This window comes from Nomascus leucogenys, chromosome 3 (assembly GCF_006542625.1).
Source record: "Nomascus leucogenys isolate Asia chromosome 3, Asia_NLE_v1, whole genome shotgun sequence".
NCBI classification, from domain to species: Eukaryota; Metazoa; Chordata; class Mammalia; order Primates; family Hylobatidae; genus Nomascus; species Nomascus leucogenys.
Genome location: NC_044383.1, coordinates 69,564,314 through 69,583,382, shown reverse-complemented (window position 1 = coordinate 69,583,382; position 19,069 = coordinate 69,564,314). Strand labels below are relative to the sequence as shown.

General features: G+C 37.3%; 1 protein-coding gene across 1 annotated transcript; it reads left to right on the top strand.

Moving 5' to 3' along the window:
* The first annotated feature begins 5,779 nt into the window (after window positions 1-5,779).
* LOC100607934 (zinc finger protein 492-like) lies at window positions 5,780-15,565 on the top strand. Its single transcript, XM_030804331.1, has 3 exons — window positions 5,780-5,828; window positions 6,314-6,409; window positions 14,349-15,565. Exons 1-3 carry the CDS (start codon window positions 5,795-5,797, stop codon window positions 15,563-15,565), a joined length of 1,347 nt encoding a protein of 448 aa, XP_030660191.1. The 5' UTR covers window positions 5,780-5,794.
* Window positions 15,566-19,069: the final 3,504 nt, after the last annotated feature.

The following is a 19,069-nucleotide window of genomic DNA, read 5'->3' as shown; positions in this document are numbered from 1 at the left end:
CAAGAAAGTAGCATCATAAAATGGAAATGGTACATACAAGACCAGGCTAAGCCAAAACCAAAGGGGGTATCGCTTTTACATGAAGATGTGCAAAACCTGCCAGCTCAGGAAACCAACAAGTCCTGCAGAGGGAAGGAAACACCTCCTCCCACCCGCCCTTCCCCGCCAAATGGGGCAAATCCTTTAAAGAACTAAGCCCAGAGGATCAGAAACATGCTTGGTTTACTGATGCATCCACCAAATACACTGGTGGGACCCGATGCTGGAAGACTGTGGCTTGTAATTCTGTTAAAAACATGAGCACTTCTGATGAAGGAAGGGGTGGGAGCAGCCAGTTAGCTGAACTAGTAGCCATCTTCTGAGATATTCAGGAGCCGGCCATAGGGATTTGTCACTTGTATACCAACTCTTGGTCAGTAGCAAATGGTCTTACCACCTGGATGCCCCAGTGGCAACAAAACAAATGATTAATTGGGAATAAAGGGGTTTGGGGAAAACAATACTAGTAAGGTATGTGAATCCTGGTGCACACTACCATCATCACTGTGTTTCATGTTTTTGTTTTTATTTTTTTTGCTTTGTATTGTTTTTTTTCTTTTTTTGAGACTGAGTCTAGCCCTGTCACCAAACTGAAGTGCAATGGTGCAATCTCAGCTCACTGCAACCTCTGCCTCCCAGGTTTAAGTAATTCTCCTGCCTCAGCCTCCCAAGTAGCTGGGATTACAGGCACAGGCCGCCACACCCAGCTAATTTTGTATTTTTGTTTGTTTGTTTTTTCATACGCAGTCTCACTCTGCCACTAGGCTGGAGTGAAGTGGCACGATCTGGGCTCACCGCAACGTCCATATCCTGGGTTCAAGCGATTGTTCTAACTCCGCCTCCTGAGTAGCTGGGACTACAGGTGCACACCACCATACCCAGCTTATTTTTGTATTTTTAGTAGAGACGGGGTTTCATCATATTGGCCAGGATGGTCTCCATCTCTTGACCTCCTGATCCATCCACCTCAGCCTCCCAAAGTGCTGAGATTACTGGCATGAGCCACTGCACCCAGCCCTGTTTTCCATGTTGACACTCATGCATCTCTGCTTTCTCTTGACAGACTATTTAATCAGCAAGAAGATCAACAGGCAAATATTGCCACCATAACTGCAAACTTGAATGCAGGTAAATGCATTACAACATGTTCAAGCCTTGCAATGAGAGGCATTATAGTGTATGGTGGAATAATTGATAGCAATTACCAGGGAGAGTTAAAGGTCATTTTATACAATACCACTCCGGTTTCTTTTGCTATAAAGCCACAGATTCTGTTTGCTCAATTGTTAGTGGTACCTTGTCAACAATTAACCCCAGAGGAAATCTCTGCCCCAACAGAGTCTACATACAGAACTGGGAAATTCGGATCCCCTGGTACAGGTAGCTTAAATCCTGGAGCCAAAATATGGGTACAGCATCCATCAGATCCCGACCGTAAGGCTGGTGACCTTGTAGCTATGAAAGCAGAAAATGAAGGCATAGTACAATTTCCTAAAGATGAAAAACAATATCATTTCTCCTCTGTTTCTGTTATTACAGGAAATTATCTAACAATGGTCAGCACCTGTGTCTTTGTGTCTGAGGCCAAGAATAAATTCATCAGCTGGGTAGCTGCTGCTGCAACAGAAGCCAACAGCAATCAATGAGGGCTATAAGTCGAGTTGCCAGAGGCCACCAGAAATGGGCAAACTTGCAGAATCGTCCCTGACAACATTTCTGAATGGCTATGTCATTGCCAGTGGGGCCAAAACAACAACAACACATGCAATCCAACCTGGATTTCCTTTGACCACACTAAGCAATCTGTCTTTGCCAAGTCAGACAAAAGATGAACTCTACCCTCACCTTGCATCAAAAACCTTGGTATCCTGTGCAATATTCCTGGAATGGTATATATTGAAAACCTGCTGTGCTGGTGGCTGGATTCCATACAGCCTCTGCTTTGTCTGGAGGCCTTAAATGGCTCTTCTAATGTTACTCTGGGGTTTCCCCAGACAGTCGTCAACACACACTCCAAATCAACAACATTGCACCCAATGAAATGCAATCTCTTTCTTATTTTAATAAGAGATTAGTACACTATGATTACAGTAGCTCCAGTGCTGTCTCCTGGGGGCCCCTCTGGGTATGCAGATCCTATGGGTGGCAATACCTGCCCCGGCATTAGATGGGGAGATGTACTTGGCAGTGGCCATTAATTCCATTCACCATCCAGGATATTTCCCTCCCCAGTAATCTAGATGCCTACAAACATCGCTGGTTACAAATGCGCTGGACTCCCTCGTGTTGGTACCCTATCACAGTATACTCCCCTGCTGCTGGTACAATCCTGCTTAACCAACTAATTAAAAACTTACATGCCAGAAAAGCTCATAATGTTAGTAGCACTGAACTTACGTTGTTATCAGATGAATATGCTCAGCTGTGTACTGTTGTGTTGCAAAATCAAATGACATTAGATAAGCTTACCCGAGCCCAAAATGGGTTTGCGCCTTACTGCACACTGAAATGTTTTGTGTATATCCCTGGAAATTCTCAAAATATTACTCTGCTTGCAACGACATGTTGGGTTTCACTTTTATTAATTTTGCTTTTAATTCTCCTGGGCTTACCCTGTGTCTGTAATCTATATCAACTATGTGTTCCCCATATATCTGTGAGGGTGTTTTAATACAATTGAGTATCCAGTTGAGGCCAAATGTAGTGGAAAAGTTACATATTAAATTTGAACTCAATTGAACGTAGACACAAACAATGGTCACCAAGTCTCAGAACAGGTTTTGTGAGCCCATTTAGGCATTCGTCCAGCGCTGTCTCAGAGAAATTTCTATTTCAATCTGTTTCTATATGTTAGTTATTGAAAAACAATAGCCAATCACAAAAACAAGTTAACTTTTTACAGGTGTGAGCCACCATGCCCGGCCTTGGATGGGGTTTTTCTTTGTACTGTTTTGTTTTTGATGCTGTTATTTCTTCCATTTGCTTGTTTTTCTTTCAATAGTCAGGTCCCTCTTCTATAGGGCTGCTGCAGTTTGCTGGGGGTTCACTTCAGGCCCTATTCATCTGGTTCACTCCTGTGCCTGGAGATGTCACTCAATAAAGTTGGAGAACAACAGAGTTTCTGCTCCTTCCTCTTTGATCTCTGACCTCAAGAGGCAGCAACTTGATGCCAGTAGGATCGCTCCTGTATAGTGTATCTGACAACCCCTGTTGAAGGGTCACCAGTAGGGTGGCATGGGGAACAGAACCCATTTAATGAAGCACTTTGACTCTTCCTTGGTGGAGGAGGGTGTTTTGTTGAGAAGAAAGTCACTCATCTGGGCTGCTCAAATTCCTCAGAACTAGCAGGAGGAAAGGCTAAGTCTGCTGGTCCACAGGGACTGCAGCCACCCCTCCTTCTAGGGACTCAGGCCCAGGGAGATCAGAGTTCTATCCCTGAGCCCCTGGCTGGAGCTGTTGGAGTTCCTGCAGGGAGGCCCCACACAGTGAGGAGGGATGGGTCAGGGTCAGGCCTGAAGAGGTGCTATAGCTGTAGTCTGGCACAGCCAGTGTGTTGGGCGGTGGGGGACACCACTTGGAACCAAGCCGTCCAGCATCCCTGGCTCCAGCAGGGGAAAAGCACGGCCAGGAGCTATAGAGATGGCTGCCGCCCTTCCCCTGCCCAGGGAGCCTAGTGTGTTAGGCAGCTATCAGTCCCAGTGCTGGTTGCTGCCTCTCCCCAGGGAGCTCAAGTGGCTTAGACAGCAGGCAGCCACAGCTGTGGTGCTGGTCACCCTTCCCCTGGGAACTCAGCAGGCTTAAGCAGATTTTAGCTGAGAGGCTGTTGAGAATCTGCACAGCTCTGGGGTTGGGACCCTAGGCCCCGGTGGCATGGGTTCACGAGTGAAATCTTTCAGTCTGTGGGTTGCACAGTTCCATGGAAAAAGCATGGTTTTGTCAGCTAAGTAGCACATTCATTCACCGCCTCCCTTGGCTGGGGGGTGGGGGCCCCCCTGCCCCGTGTGGCTCTCAGGTGGGTTGCTGCACCACACTGCTCTTTCTTCCTCTCCGTGGGTCATGCCAGCTGCCTAGTCAGTTCTGATGAGAGAACCTGGATACCTCAGATGCCAGTGCAGGATTCACAGACTATCACGGTTCTTTTCAGTGGGAGCCTCTGATCACTGCTGCTTCTAGTTGGCCATCTTTGCCCTGTCCCTAAAAAATGGCTTTTTTTTTTTTTTTAAGTTAAACATGTCTCAGATGAAGAGCTGTGTCCACTCTGCCACCTGGAATGCCATGTGTTTAGTACTTGCAAAGCTTTACTTTTCTACTTGTGCTTTTTCTTCCTAATGAGTTTAGCTACTTTTTAGTTCTTATAATAGTCAAAGGTCTCTGAAAAATATTTCCTTCCTGCATACCAGAGTCTTATCTACATTCTCAACATCAAGGCTTCTTACATGTCATAAAGAATTCTCATCATGAATTTATGAACTGCAATATTAAGAATGTTTCCTTCGTGGCTATGGAACATGGGAAGGTAATGGATACTCAAGATTTCTATTGGGGAAAAGCTGGGGTCCTCAGTAAAGATGGAGAGCATGGAATGTTGAGGTTCCATCTCTGTTCGCCATTAGCTCTATGCAGAATAGGATTAAGAAAATGCTTATTTAAATGGGATGGCATTTATTACCCAGAAAGTTTAAAAATAATAATAATAATTAGGAGATACTTGTTCTTCAGGGTGTGAAAAAAACACTACTTAAAATCACTATTAAAATTTACAGAACATGGCAGATATTGGTATCTGGAACTTTACATAAAACCAATGTTTCTTTATGATTAAATTCAGAATATAATTTACTTTTGTCTGGGCAATATAATAGCAGTGATGCCGTGTCCTTCTGTGTGCATCAGCACATTTGTCTTCATGTAGTTGATGTTAATAACTCACTTGGTTAATAAGCTCTGTGACAGATTTTTTTCTATAATTATTTTTCTCTTCATTATTGAGTATCTTTATTCAGCAGATGTGCATAAACAATCACATTTAATCTGGCAGCTGACCTTTCTTAGGTTTTCTTCGCACTTATCTGTCTTTGGAAAATGAAAGCTGTCATCTTTGTTTACAGGCCAGAAAAACTGAAAAACACACAGGCTCTTCCACTTACTGGATGTTTGACAAAATAGTTTTCTTGGGCCAAAAACATTAGCATTACTGATGAGCTTGTTAGAGATTCAGAAACTCAGATTTTATTCCAGATTTTCTGAAAAAATAATCTGCATTAACAAGATCTCTAGCTTATTGTACACATTAAAATTTGAACAGTACTTTCTAACTGAATATGTCTTTTCCTTCTGAAAAATTTACACAACTTATTCTGTATAATGTAAATATGGCACTCAAAAATGTACATGTTAGTGTTTATGCCCTCAGTTTTATACTTCATCATCCAGAAAAGTATCATCTATACATTGATGTTGTGGCTCTTATGCCACTCTTTTTTCTCAGAGTTAGAGAATACATTAGAGAATATTTCTGTGTTGAAAGTTATTTATTAAATATTTTCAGTCACTCCTCTAAGTAAGAACCAGTTCTGTTTACTCTTGTTTTACCTTGAGTCAAATTAAAAATTCTGTTCATGGCCACTTGGTAAATATGTGTGTGTGTTTGTATGTTTTTCAGGGAGTGTTGACATTTAGGGATGTGGCCATAGAATTCTCTCTGGAGGAGTGGCAATGCCTGGATATCACACAGCAGAATTTATATAGGCATGTGATGTTAGAGAACTACAGAAACCTGGTCTTCCTGGGTGAGAATAACTTCAGTACACAATTCCCTAATATACCCTGTAAAGTTTATTTCTCTTTTTTATAGAATGATTTTTGGTAATTTATGCTTTCAGATCTCTATTTAAAAAAAAAAAAAAACTTCAAGATTTGTCTATATAGAAAATAATTTCAAGATGTTTCATTTTGACCTGAACTTTCCACATTCCTGAGCTGATCTGAGTCCTTCACTCTAGATTAGTGTTAATTTTAGAAATTTAGTGGCATAACATACTGTTGCCCACATCTTACAATCTAGTTGCCACTACCAATTTTTGATTTAGTAGTATCAGGCAGTGAAATTAAGAACCTACAAAATTATTTCCTAAATATTTAAAATTTTTTGTTCTATATTAGTATTTTGGAATTAATTTACTAGAATATTCTATTACATCCTTTTTACTGAACACACTACTAAATTGATAATTGGAGAATATGAGCACAATTCATGTTATTTGTAATAAAACAGGTATTGCAGCCTCTAAGCCAGACCTGATCACCTGTCTGGAGCAAGGAAAAGAACCTTGGAATGTGAAGAGACATGAGATGGTAGCTGAACCCCCAGGTAGGTGAGAGTGAAAGTGAATACAACAGACGACACAGATGAGAGCTCCAAACTAGAAAAAAAAAAAAAAAAGCCAGTCCTTAAAATGATTTGAAATCTGTGTTCCAAAGGAAATAGTTTCTGGGAAGCCTGAATTTTTTAAATTTTGCTTTCACATAGAAGCATCTTCTGTCTTGTATTTTTAAAATCTCTAAAGATTTTACTTTCCCTTTGGTGATCTTCTTCAAGTTTACAGTGACAGCCAAGACAGCCCTCTTCATGGCACATAAGAGACTGTAAAATCTGACTGCTTTTTCATTGTTTTTGAAAACACATAGATAATCTGCATAATTTTGAGAAACTCTATGTTAAGCTGTTTTTTAACTTCTTTTAACATCATGTCTGAAATGTGTGAGAGCTGTGGTTTCTGTTCCATTGGTTTCTTTATTGCTAATTTTTCTGCACATTACATTCTGTCTTATTACAGCCTTGAAGTATAGTTTGAAATTATAAATTATGATGTTCTTCTGCTTTGTCCTTTTTTTTCAAGATTGCTTTGGCTATTCAAAGTTTATTGTAGTTTTATGTGAATTTTAGAATTATATTTTCTATTCTGTAAAAAAATACTGGAATTTTGATAGGGAGCTTATTTAATCTAGAGATCACTGTAGATAATATGGCACTTTAATAATGTTCTTTCAATCAATAGACATGAAATGTTTTTAAATTTATTTTTGTCTTCTCCAATTTTTTTTTTAATTTTTTTTTATTTTTTTATTTTTTGAGATGGAGTCTTGCTCTGCCACCCAGGCTGGAGTGCAGTGGCGCTTGGCTCACTGCAAGCTCCGCCTCACGGGTTCACGCCATTCTCCTGCCTCAGCCTCCCGATTAGCTGGGACTACAGGCACCCGCCACCATGCCCAGCTAATTTTTTGTATTTTTAGTAGGGATGGGGTTTCACCGTGTTAGCCAGGATGGTCTCGATCTCCTGACCTCGTGATCCACCCACCTCGGCCTCCCAAAGTGCTGGAATTACGGGCATGAGCCACTGCACCCGGTCCAATGTTTTTAATTGATATATATTTGATTTGAAAGATATTTAAGCTCCTTGGTTAAATTTGTTCTCAGAAATTTATTATTTTAGTGCTATTGTAAATAAGATTGCTTTCTTTCTCTGTTTTATCAGATAGTTTGTTTAAAGTGTGTGGAACCATAACTTAAACTTGTATGTGAATTTTCTATTTTGCTAATTTATTGAGTATAATTATTACTTTAATTAGGTTTTAATGTACTGTTTATGGTTTTTTATATATGAGATCAAATGATCTACGAAAAGCAACTTTTTACTTGTCTCCAATTTCAATGACTTAAAAAAAACTTTGTGCTAATTTTTAATTCCACATACTTCCAGTGCTATGTTAAAATAGAAGCATTGAGAATGGGCATAATATACTTTTGCATTGGTGTCTGTGAATTTGAAGGAGCAAACACTTCTTCAAGTTTTTATAAATTGGTTTCAGAAAGTAAAGATCTTTAGTTGAGCCCCCAGGGTCCTGGGATGCCCTATGGGTTTGTAGTGGAGAGGGGGTGTAGCTTGGTCACAAGGCTGCTGGGTCTGCGCTAGGGTCCACCTTTAGTTGGCTTGTTAAACAAGGGGCTTGGGTAGTTGTAATTCTCATTTTAGTTTTGGACAGTGTGAATATACTTCAGGACTTTTCTCTGTAGGGTGGACACTAGGCCAGGTTTCTGCCCTTGGATCTGCATATGGTAGGCTTTATATTAGGATATAAATGAGTTTGGCTTTCACTGAAAACCAGAGAGGATTTCCCAAGGTCACTGTGTGGGTTTCTACATAGGCAGAACTTGCCAGGAACTGTGGCTCAGGGAGCAAAAATGAGTCATGGAACTGCTTCAGGGACCACAGTAAGGGCCAAGGTCTGCAGGCGTGCTGCATGGCTATGAATGGGTCTTCCGCCAGGCCTCTGGAAGGGCAGGACCTCTCCCAGACTGTGGCTGGGAGGAGTTTGGGATGATTACAGGGTAATTTCAGAATTCTCGGTGGGACCAAGTTCGGTGGGCCAGTTTCTGGTCTGTAGCCAAGAACAGAGGTCCTGTAGTTTGCCACCTGAATGAAAGCCTGCCTTCTGAAAAGAATATTCCTCAATCTTGGGCATTAGCAGAGTTTCACAACTCCCTCCCTGGATCTCAAAGTTCTTTTAAGGGCACTTATTTTGGAGATGGGGTCTTGCTCCCTAACCCAGGTTGGTCTTGAAATTCTGTCCTAAAGCATTCTCTGACTTAATGTACTATATAGCTGTCATTACAGGTTTGAGCCATGATTCCTGTTTCTCTCATAAAGGCATTTTTGTCAGGGATGGCTGACGAATTTTCTTGCTGTCAGAAAATAAGCAAATAGAGCACCTTTTATTTTTCCATCTTAGTGATGTCACTCTCCCTGTACATTTTTACTTTCTATTTTAATTTTGTCTGTAATGTTAGATTTAGACATTTAGGACAATATACTAAAATTTACATGTTATGCCTGAAGTGAATTAGATAATTAGTAGGCAGGCAAAAAGGAAATATATGCAGGCAAAAAAAGATTACAGGATTTTTACTCACTGTTGTCACCCTGTATCTAAAATATGACATAATTTTTTACCAAATATTTGTTTTATATATCAGAGGCTTTGACCATATTCTGCAAAATAGATAATTTTTTTCTTTATTTAGCAAGGTAAGTCTATTCTTTGCTTCTAAATTTGGATTACAGCAGTTTTTTTGTGTAAGAATAGCATATATTTACAACTTAAAAATGATCTTATTAAAATGCTTATCAGTTTGTCATTAGAATCTTGTTTATGATTATACTGCATTTTATCTGAAGCTATACTGCATTACAATGGATGCCAATAATTCAAAATAGCCACCTTCAGTGAGTACACAGTTACAGTAAAATATTACAGCTATCTACACAAATTCTTTGTTAATGCTATATCAACATTGCATACCAGATTTTATGAGTAAACATTTCTTTTATTTTTATTTTGTAGCTCCATTTTAGTGTGTTATTTTCAGTGTTAGTTTCTTAATATGTTTATTGTTTTTTGGTTTTATAATTTTAGACAATTTGCAATTCTGTTTGTATACCTAAGTCAGTGTGGAGTTTGAGAGATAAATCAGCCATATTGTCTGTTAAAATCTGATTATATGTGTGTGTGTTTCCAATCTATAAATATGACTTCAATTTTGGTTATGGCTAATCTTGTGTATATTTTTTCTTAGCTGATTTTTAATGGTGTCTTTATCATATTGTCTAAATGAGTAGTCATGGAAATAGTCTTATTTTCACCTTGTTATAGTAAATATATATTTCCTTTGTGTGAGAGAAGCACTTTTGTGACTTGAAGGTAATTTTTGGAGAGATTTATAATTCTGTATCTTCTTCAGTTATTCTTTTAAAAAATAATTGTACAAACATATAACCTAAAATTTACCATCTTAAATCTATTTAAGTGTACGTTTCATGGCTAGTCGTGGTGGTTCACATTTGTAATCCCCAGATTTTAGGAGGCCAAGGCAGGAAGACTGCTGGAGCCCAAAAGCTTGAGAACATCCTGGGAGATATGTGGAGACCTCATCTCTATAAAACGTTTTTTAAAATAGCCAGACATGTTGGTGTGGTCCTATCTACTTGGGAGATTGAGGAGGGAGGATTACTTGAACTTGGAAGTTTGAGGCTGCAATGAGCCATAACTGGGCCATGGACCCCAGCTTGGGTCACAGAGTAAGACCCTGACTCAAAAACACTGTACATTTCAGGCATGTTAAGTATATTTACATTGTTTCAGAAAAGACTTCTAGAAATTTTACAATACACATTAAACAACTACCAGTTTTTCCCATTTCCTGGCACTTTTCAATAACCAATCTGTTTTTTGTTTCTAAGAATATAACTGCTTTATAGATCTCATACAATTTCTGTTAGTTGTTAGAATATGTCCTGCTTTTTTGCAAATTGAGTAATATTTTGGTATTTTTATATTTCAAATTATATCTATTGAACGATTTGGTGACAGAAATTTTCATTGCTTTTACCTATTGGCTTTTAGTAACAATGCTAAAATAATTGTGGGTATGCAAATTACTCTTCATGTGACCATATATGTGAGAGTTTATATATGTGCTGCATTCTATTTTATCAGTCTACTTTTTCACCTTTATACTCATACCAAATTGTTTTAATTCGATAGGTTTGTAATGTGTTTTGAAATCAGGAACTGTAATGCCTCCAACATTGTTTTATTTTGTTTTTAATATTTTTGGGTACTTTATTGTCTGTAGAGATTCTATATACTTGAGGGATCTCTGTTTCTGTTTCATCAAAAATGCAATGAGAAATTTGAAAAACATTGCATTAAATCTGTAGATTGTATTGAGCAGGATGGACATCTTTACAATGTTACCTTTTTCAGCCTTGCACAAGAGCGTGCTCAAGAGTGTATTGTTTAATTTCTATATATGTGTGAATTTTTCAGGTTTTTTATTTTCTTAATTGTTGTATACTCATTTCATTTTGGTGATAGAAAGTAATTTATAAAATTTCAGTTTTAACAAATTTGGTAAGACGACTTTTTTGGCATAAGAAGTGGTCTATCAAGGAAAGTGTTGTGTTAGCTATTGAGAACCATGTGTGTCCTGATGTTGAGGAGTGTTTTTTATACCTCTGTTAGGAATAATTGTTGACTGCAAGTCCTCTATTCCCTTACTAATATTCTTTTATTTTTATTACAGAAAGTGCAGTATTGGAATATCCTACTATAATTATGTTGCTCTCTCTGTGTCTCTGTTATTCTGTCAATATTTCCTTTACACACACACACACACACACACACGTACATATATACAAATTTGTCATAGGTTCCCAGTGAATAAATCTATCTATCTATCTATCTATACATATATATATATATATATATTTTTTTTTTTTTTTTTTTTTTTTTTGAGACAGAGTCTCATTCTGTGTCCCAGGCTAGAGTGCAGTGGTATGATCTCGGCTTACTGCAATCTCTGCCTCCTGGGTTCAAGTGATTCTCCTGCCTTAGCCTCCCAAGTAGCTAGTATTATAGGTGCCGACCACCATGCCCATATAATTTTTGTATTTTTAGTAGAGGTGGGGTTTCACTATGTTTGCCAGGCCAGTCTCAAACTCCTGACCTCAAGTGATCCACCTGCCTCGACCTCCCAAACTGCTGGGATTACAGGTGTGAGCAACCATGCCCAGCCTAAATCTGTAAGTTTTATGTCCTTTTTTGTCTCCTTGGAGTTTTGACTTCAAATACATTTTATAAAATATGACAGTTTTTGACTTAAGATGTAGGTTGCATAATATTATTTTGATTTCTTCTGCTCTCATTTAATACTTGCATGAAATGTATTCTTGCATCTTCCCCCTTTCAGTGTTTTTTTATCATTAGATCTCAACTGACTTTTGTAGAGAAAAAAGTTGGATCTTGGTTTTTAAAATTTTTAATCTATTTATTGAAAGTACGTCTCCTGATTTGAAAATTAATTTTATATATATTTAAATAATTTTCTGAGACTTACTGTTTTATTTTATTTGATTCTTACATCTTTCTCATTTTCTCTGTCTTTTTGATTTTTGTATTGATATGCTTTTACTTATTTCCAATTCACTTTTGTGTATCAATACAGAGATTTTTTGTGTGTGTGGTACCTTGGGAGTTACATAAAACCTCTATAAGAAACAACAGTATATTTTTAATTTGGTACAAAATAAACTTCAGTTGAATAAAAAATTCTTCCTCATTACATCTGCCCTGAAATTTGTCATTGATGTTGATAATTATGTTTTTACATTGTATATTCATTAACAGATGTTTAATTTCTGTGCTTTTATTTTTCAAATTTTAGAGAATAAATTAAAATGTTTTATGCACCTTTAAGATAATGCCACAAGATTCTATTTTTGTATATGTGTATATCTTTCCCAGAAAATAATGTATTTTTATTTGATTATGTGGTATTTTCTCGAATTCTTTTACTTTCAGTTTAAACAACTGCTTTCAGCATCTTTTATATGTAGGGCATATGCAGTGCTAATATACTTTTTTCAGAATTTGTTTTTTTTTTTGGAAGGTTTTTTTCTTTTTATTTGGTAGGGCAGATTTGTCGGTGGTATTATTCTCACTTGATAGATTTTTTTTTTTTTTTTCAGGACTTTGACAGTGTCACAGTTTCTTTCTGGCCTGCAAAATTTTTGTTGATAATTTACTGGTCACAAGACTGTGTTTGTAAATGACACATCGCTTTTATCTTGCAGCTCCCAAGACTTTCTTCTTGTCTGTGATTTTTGAAAATGTGCTTATAAATGTATTTGTTACAATATCTTTGTGTGTATCCTAATTTGTTTGTTGAACTTCCTCATTTTTACATTTTTTTCTACTTTTAGGATTTTCCAGTTATTTTTCTGTTTTTTACCTCCAAAATTTAAAAAAAATTGTAGATACTTTCGTTTTTATTCTCATTTTTCTGATTTTCTTTTTTTTGTTTGTTTGAGACAGAGTCTCGCTCTGTCGCCTAGGCTGGAGTGCAGTGGCGTGATGTTGGCTCACTGCAAGCCCCGCCTCCTGGGTTCACACAATTCTCCTGCCTCCGCCTCCCGAGTAGCTGGGACTACAGGCACCCGCCACCACGCCTGGCTAATTTTTTGTATTTTTTTTTTGTAGTAGAGACGGGGTTTCACCCTGTTAGCCAGGATGATCTCGATCTCCTGACCTCGTGATCCACCCACCTCGGCCTCCCAAAGTGCTGGGATTACAGGCATGAGCCATCACACCCAGCCCATTTTTGTGATTTTCTGCACTGGGCCGTGTTCCTGTTTCACTCATTGAATATTATTCAATTTATTATCGGTGTTTGAAATTAATGTGTACATCTTTCTTATGGTTTCTTTCTGAAGTTTATATAATAGTTTTGATGAAATTATATTGCCCTGTTTTATACACATTGTAATCTTGTATTGAGATTTGGACATTAAAAAAAGCTACCTGTCACAATCTTTAAAATGTAGCTTTTCTGACATAGTCTGAAAACAATTATCTTGGCTAGAGATTCTGAGAGTCTCTCAAACATGTTCTTAAGATGTGCCTTGTCTAAAATTTTGTGTTTAGTTTTTAGTTAAAGCAGTTTATTATTCATGTTTCTTTCTTCTTCTTTTTTTTTTTTGAGACAGAGTTGTGCTCCTGTCACCCAGACTAGAGGGCAGTGGCATGGTCTCGGCTCACTGCAGTCTCTGCCTCCCGGGTTCAAGTGGTTCTGTTGTCTCAGCCTCCCATGTAGCTGGGATTACAGGCATGTGACCCCATGCTCAGCTAATTTTGTATTTTTAGTAGGGACAGTGTTTCACTGTGTTTGCCAGACTGGTCTCGAACTCCTGACCTCAGGTGATCCACCCACCTTGGCTTCCCAAAGTGCTAGGATTACAGGTGTCAGCCACCACACTGAGCCTATTCATATTTCTTCTTAATAGCCAATAATCACTTGCTATAATTGTTTCCTATGATATCACAATCTTTCTGCTGCTGTAAAACTTATCTTTCATTTCAGCAGACTCAAACTGTCATTTGAAAGAATACCACTATTTCTTTCAGAACTGTATGTAATGAGAGACAGGAACCAGTGTCTGTAAAAGCCCTGCACACTTATGGAACAGACTTTTCTTTTCTTCTATGTGGCTGTTTGCATTACTTAACTTACTTTAATTTTTCACAAATGTAATTTGGTCTGTATGTTTTTGTTACATTATATGTCTGTGAAAAAGAGCCTGTAATATTTTGCTACTTATAATGTAGTTTGTATAATTTTGTAGGTTAGATTTGTAAAGTATATTCATCTGTGTCTAGTAAGTGGAGCAATTGATTATTTTTATTTCTTGCAGTTGTATGTTCTTATTTTGCTCAAGACCTTTGGCCAAAGCAGGGCATAAAAAATTGTTTCCAAAAAGTGACACTGAGAAGATATAAAAAATGTGGACATGAAAATTTACAGTTAGGAAAATACCATAAAAGCATGGATGAGTGTAAGGTGCACAAAGAATGTTACAATGGACTTAACCAGTGTTTGAGAACTACCCAGAGCAAAATATTACAATGTGACAAATATGTGAAAGTCTTTCATAAATTTTCAAATTCAAACACACATAAGATAAGATATAGTGGAAAGAAACCTTTCAAATGTAAAGAATGCGAAAAGTCATTTTTCATGCTTTCACACTTAGCTCAACATAAAAGAATTCATAGTGGAGAGAAACCCTACAAATGTAAAGAATGTGAGAAAGCCTATAATGAGGCCTCAAACCTTTCTACACATAAAAGAATTCATACTGGAAAGAAACCCTACAAATGCAAAGAGTGTGGAAAAGCCTTTAACCGGCTCTCACACCTTACTACACATAAAAGAATTCATACTGGAAAGAAACCCTACAAATGTGAGGAGTGTGGCAAAGCTTTTAACCAATCTACAAACCTTACTACACATAAGAGAATTCATACTGGAGAGAAACCCTACAAATGTGAAGAATGTGGCAAGGCCTTCAGCCAGTTCTCACACCTTACTACACATAAGAGAATTCATTCTGGAGAGAAACCCTACAAATGTGAAGAATGTGGCAAAGCTTTTAAACAATCCTCAACCCTTACTACACATAAGAGAATTCATTCTGGAGAGAAATTCTACAAATGTGAAGTATGTAGCAAAGCCTTTAGCCAGTTCTCACACCTTACTACACATAAGAGAATTCATACTGGAGAGAAGCCCTACGAATGTGAAGAATGTGGCAAAGCTTTTAACCTATCGTCACAACTTACTACACATAAGATAATTCATACTGGACAGAAACCCTACAAATGTGAAGAATGTGGCAAAGCTTTTAACCAGTCCTCAACTCTTTCTAAACATAAGGTAATTCATACTGGAGAGAAACCCTACAAGTGTGAAGAATGTGGCAAAGCCTTTAACAACTCCTCTTTTCTTAACAGTCATAAGATGATTCATACTGGACAGAAATTCTACAAACCTGGAAGTTGTGACAAGGCTTGTGACAACATCTCAAACATTTCCAAACATAAAAGAAATTGTGCTGGTGAGAAAACATAGAAATATGAATAATGTGACAAAGCCTCTAAATGGTTATCACACTTGCTTGTAGGTAAGGTAATTCATACTGGAGAAAACTTCTACAAGTGTGAACAGTGTGGCAAGACTTAAACAATGCTCACACTTTATTGCACAGGAAAGCCTTTATACTTGAGAACAAATGTACAAATATAAAGAAAGTAAAAAAGTGATTAATATCGGCTCACATCTTAACATCAGAGAATTTATACTTAATAGCATTGAAAGTGCAATTACTGTCAAAAGACTCGAGAAAATGTAAGCCTTTAAAGTGCTGAAGAGGATTTATTTTGAAGATAAACATTACAAACATAAAGAAAGTTGTAGTAACTTTACTTGTAATACAGATCTTATTGTATTCATTTTGTATTAGAGGAAAACCCTGAAGCAATTACTCAAACTTTGTTCAATATCAGAGAATTTATATTGAAGAAAAACCCTGTAAATGTAATAAATTCAGAAAAAAACATTTATTCAAAAACTACAGGTTAGAAAACTCCAGAGAGTTCATACTAAAATATATTTTTGCAGATGCAGTAAATAGGAAAAAAAATTTAATCCAAAATTAAGTCTATGTAAATATCAGAGAATTTACATTAAAAATATATAAGGCACTGACACTACAGATTTTACACTAAATCAGAGTTCTGAGTTTAGAAAATAATCCAAAACTAAAGTTGGTAGAAAAATTATTTGTATATAACTTTAAAAGAGTAGAAGATTTTTTTGGAGAGTTATAATTTCAAGTATACTTTTTTGGGAAAGATTACAGATTTTTTTTAAAGTAATGTAATTAACTGTCAAATTACTTCACATAAAGAATGTAATTAACTCTCAAATTACTTCATGCTAAATAAATTAGTTTCTTTCTTTTTTTCTTTTAAGATAGAGCCCCACTCTGTCACCCAGGCTGGAGTGCAGTGGCACTTTCTCGGCTCACTGCAACCTCCGTCTCCAGCGTTCAAGTGATTCTCCTGCCTCAGCCTCCTGAGTAGCTGGGATTACAGGCACATGCCACCACGCCCAGCTAAGTTTTATATTTTTAGTAGAGCCGGGTTTTTGCCATGTTGGCCAGGCTGGTCTTGAACTCGTGACCTCAAGTGATCCACCCAGCTTGGCCTCCCAAAGTTCTGGGATTATAGGTGTTAGCCACTGGGCCCGGCCCGTGCTGTTTCTTTATTCCTATTGTATTCATCTGTGAAAGCATATGACCAATTGTTGCTGCATCAAAGATATGAGTGAGATTTTTTTTTTAGGTGAGCATTTATGACCTCTTCTATGAAAGAGGACATTAAAATGTAAGATGCAAGATGGAAATCTAAGTAAAGAGGTTCTTTGTGGTTCACTTACAGTATTGAGTGATGCATGAGGTAGGTGTTCAGAGTAATATTCTGCATTATATTGAGAGACAAATATTTTTAGTTTTAGTTAAAATTAAAATAATATTTTACTAATTGTACTTTTATGAAACAAAATGCAGTACATGTTAAAAATTTTATATTATGTGTGAACATTTCTTAATTCAGCATTTTTACCATGTTAAATATTGTGCATTCAATCAAGTCACATTATTCCACTTAATTTAACCTAGTCCACCTTACTCAAAGGTGTAGGTAAAAGATGGTAACAATACACTATTTGGTAAAACAATGGACTAACATTTCTAGTAATCTTTTTTGCCAGTGGCTTTAAACTGCAAATAAGTAAGTAATATTGTTTCTGTAGGTAAAATCTTCATTTTTTTCCCATTTAAATTTACTTTTGTTAATTTTTGTGGGCACATAATATTTATGTTATATATGGCATATTCTGATAGGCATACAATATATAATTTATACTAATAATCACATTAGAATAAATGATGTATCCATCACCTCTAGAATTTATTTTTTGTATTATGAAAAATTCAGTTCTACAGTTTTAGATAATTTCAAATGTATAATTAAATTATTACTGACTACAGGTTTATTTTTACAATAATAAAAATTATATACAAGGGCCGGGCGCAGTGGCTCACGCTTGTAATCCCAGCACTTTGGGAGGCCGAGGCGGGCGGATCACGAGGTCAGGAGATCGAGACCACGGTGAAACCCCGTCTCTACTAAAAATACAAAAAAAATTAGCCGGGCGTGGTGGCGGGCGCCTGTAGTCCCAGCTACTCGGAGAGGCTGAGGCAGGAGAATGGCGTGAACCAGGGAGGCGGAGCTTGCAGTGAGCCGAGATTGCGCCACTGCACTCCAGCCTGGGCGACAGAGCAAGACTCCGTCTCAAAAAAAAAAAAAAAAAAAAAAAAAAAAAAAAAAAAAATTATATACAAGTATAAACAAAATTTACACATTTTTGAGTCCTGAATAAATACTTTTAAAAATTTCTTTTATATTTTTCTTTGAATATGTGGCCTCTGCTTGCAAACACATACAGACTTTTAGTTTTGATTTACATAGAGTTAAATGTACACATCTATTAGTCTAAATATAAACCTTAGGTGTAAGAAAATTATTTTAATAAGGTGACGAATTTTCTTTTCGATTTTTTATTTGACAGAGTTTTGCCCTGTTGCCTAGGCTGGAGTGCAGTGGTGTGATCTCAGCTCGCTGCAACCTCTGCTTCCCGGGGTCAAGCAATTCTCCTGTCTCAGTCTCCTGAGTAGCTAGGACTACAGGCGCAGGCCACCATACCTGGATAATTTTTGTATTTTTAGTACAGACAGGGTTTCATCATATTGGTCAGGTTAGTCTTGAACTCCTGACCTCAGGTGGTCCACCCACCTCAGCCACCAAAAGTACTATGATTGCAGGCGTGAGCCACCACACCTGGCCAGGTGTCCAATTTTCTAGAAAACAAAAATCTTCAAAAATGTGAATGCAAATTTCTGCTCTCTGCTTTGTACTGAATTTATTACTATACAATCTTATGGCTTATGGTTCAGAATGTTGCCATGCAAATTCTCTATTTTTACTTGCCTGGTACTCATGCTAGACCCATAACTTTCTTGTTTCTTATATAAATTTTTTGTTTTATGGTTTATGAAGTATTCATTATGTGAGCTGCTCTGTCATTATATGAATGATTTTAACGAAATTTAGTCATGGACCGGGTGTGGTGGCTCACGCCTGTAATCCCAACATTTTGGGAGACCAAGGTGGGCGGATCACTTGAGGTCAGGAGTTCAGGATCAATTTGGCCAACATGGTGAACCCTCCTCTCTACTAAAAATACAAAAACCAGCCGGGCATGGTGGTACACACCTGTAATCCCAGCTACTGGGAGGCTGAGGCAGGAGAATAGCTTTAACCCGGGAGACAGAGGTTGTAGTGAGCTGAGATTGCACCTCTGCCCTCCAGCCTGGGAGACAGAGGAAGACTCCATCTCAAAAAAAAAAAAAAAAAAAAAGAAAAAAAGAAATTTAGTCATGCACACAAAATAATTTTTAGCTGTAATTCTAAAATTAGTTTGCTAAATTATATTTTATTTAGTTGGAACATT

Bases quoted from the DNA above. Each gene is read 5' to 3' on its own strand.
- LOC100607934 (XM_030804331.1), top strand. From the start codon at position 5,795: ATGTTAGAGAACTACAGAAACCTGGTCTTCCTGG. The intron at 5,829-6,313 runs GTGAGAATAACT...GTAATAAAACAG, and splicing joins CAGAAACCTGGTCTTCCTGG to GTATTGCAGCCTCTAAGCCA. The intron at 6,410-14,348 runs GTAGGTGAGAGT...TATTTCTTGCAG, and splicing joins GATGGTAGCTGAACCCCCAG to TTGTATGTTCTTATTTTGCT.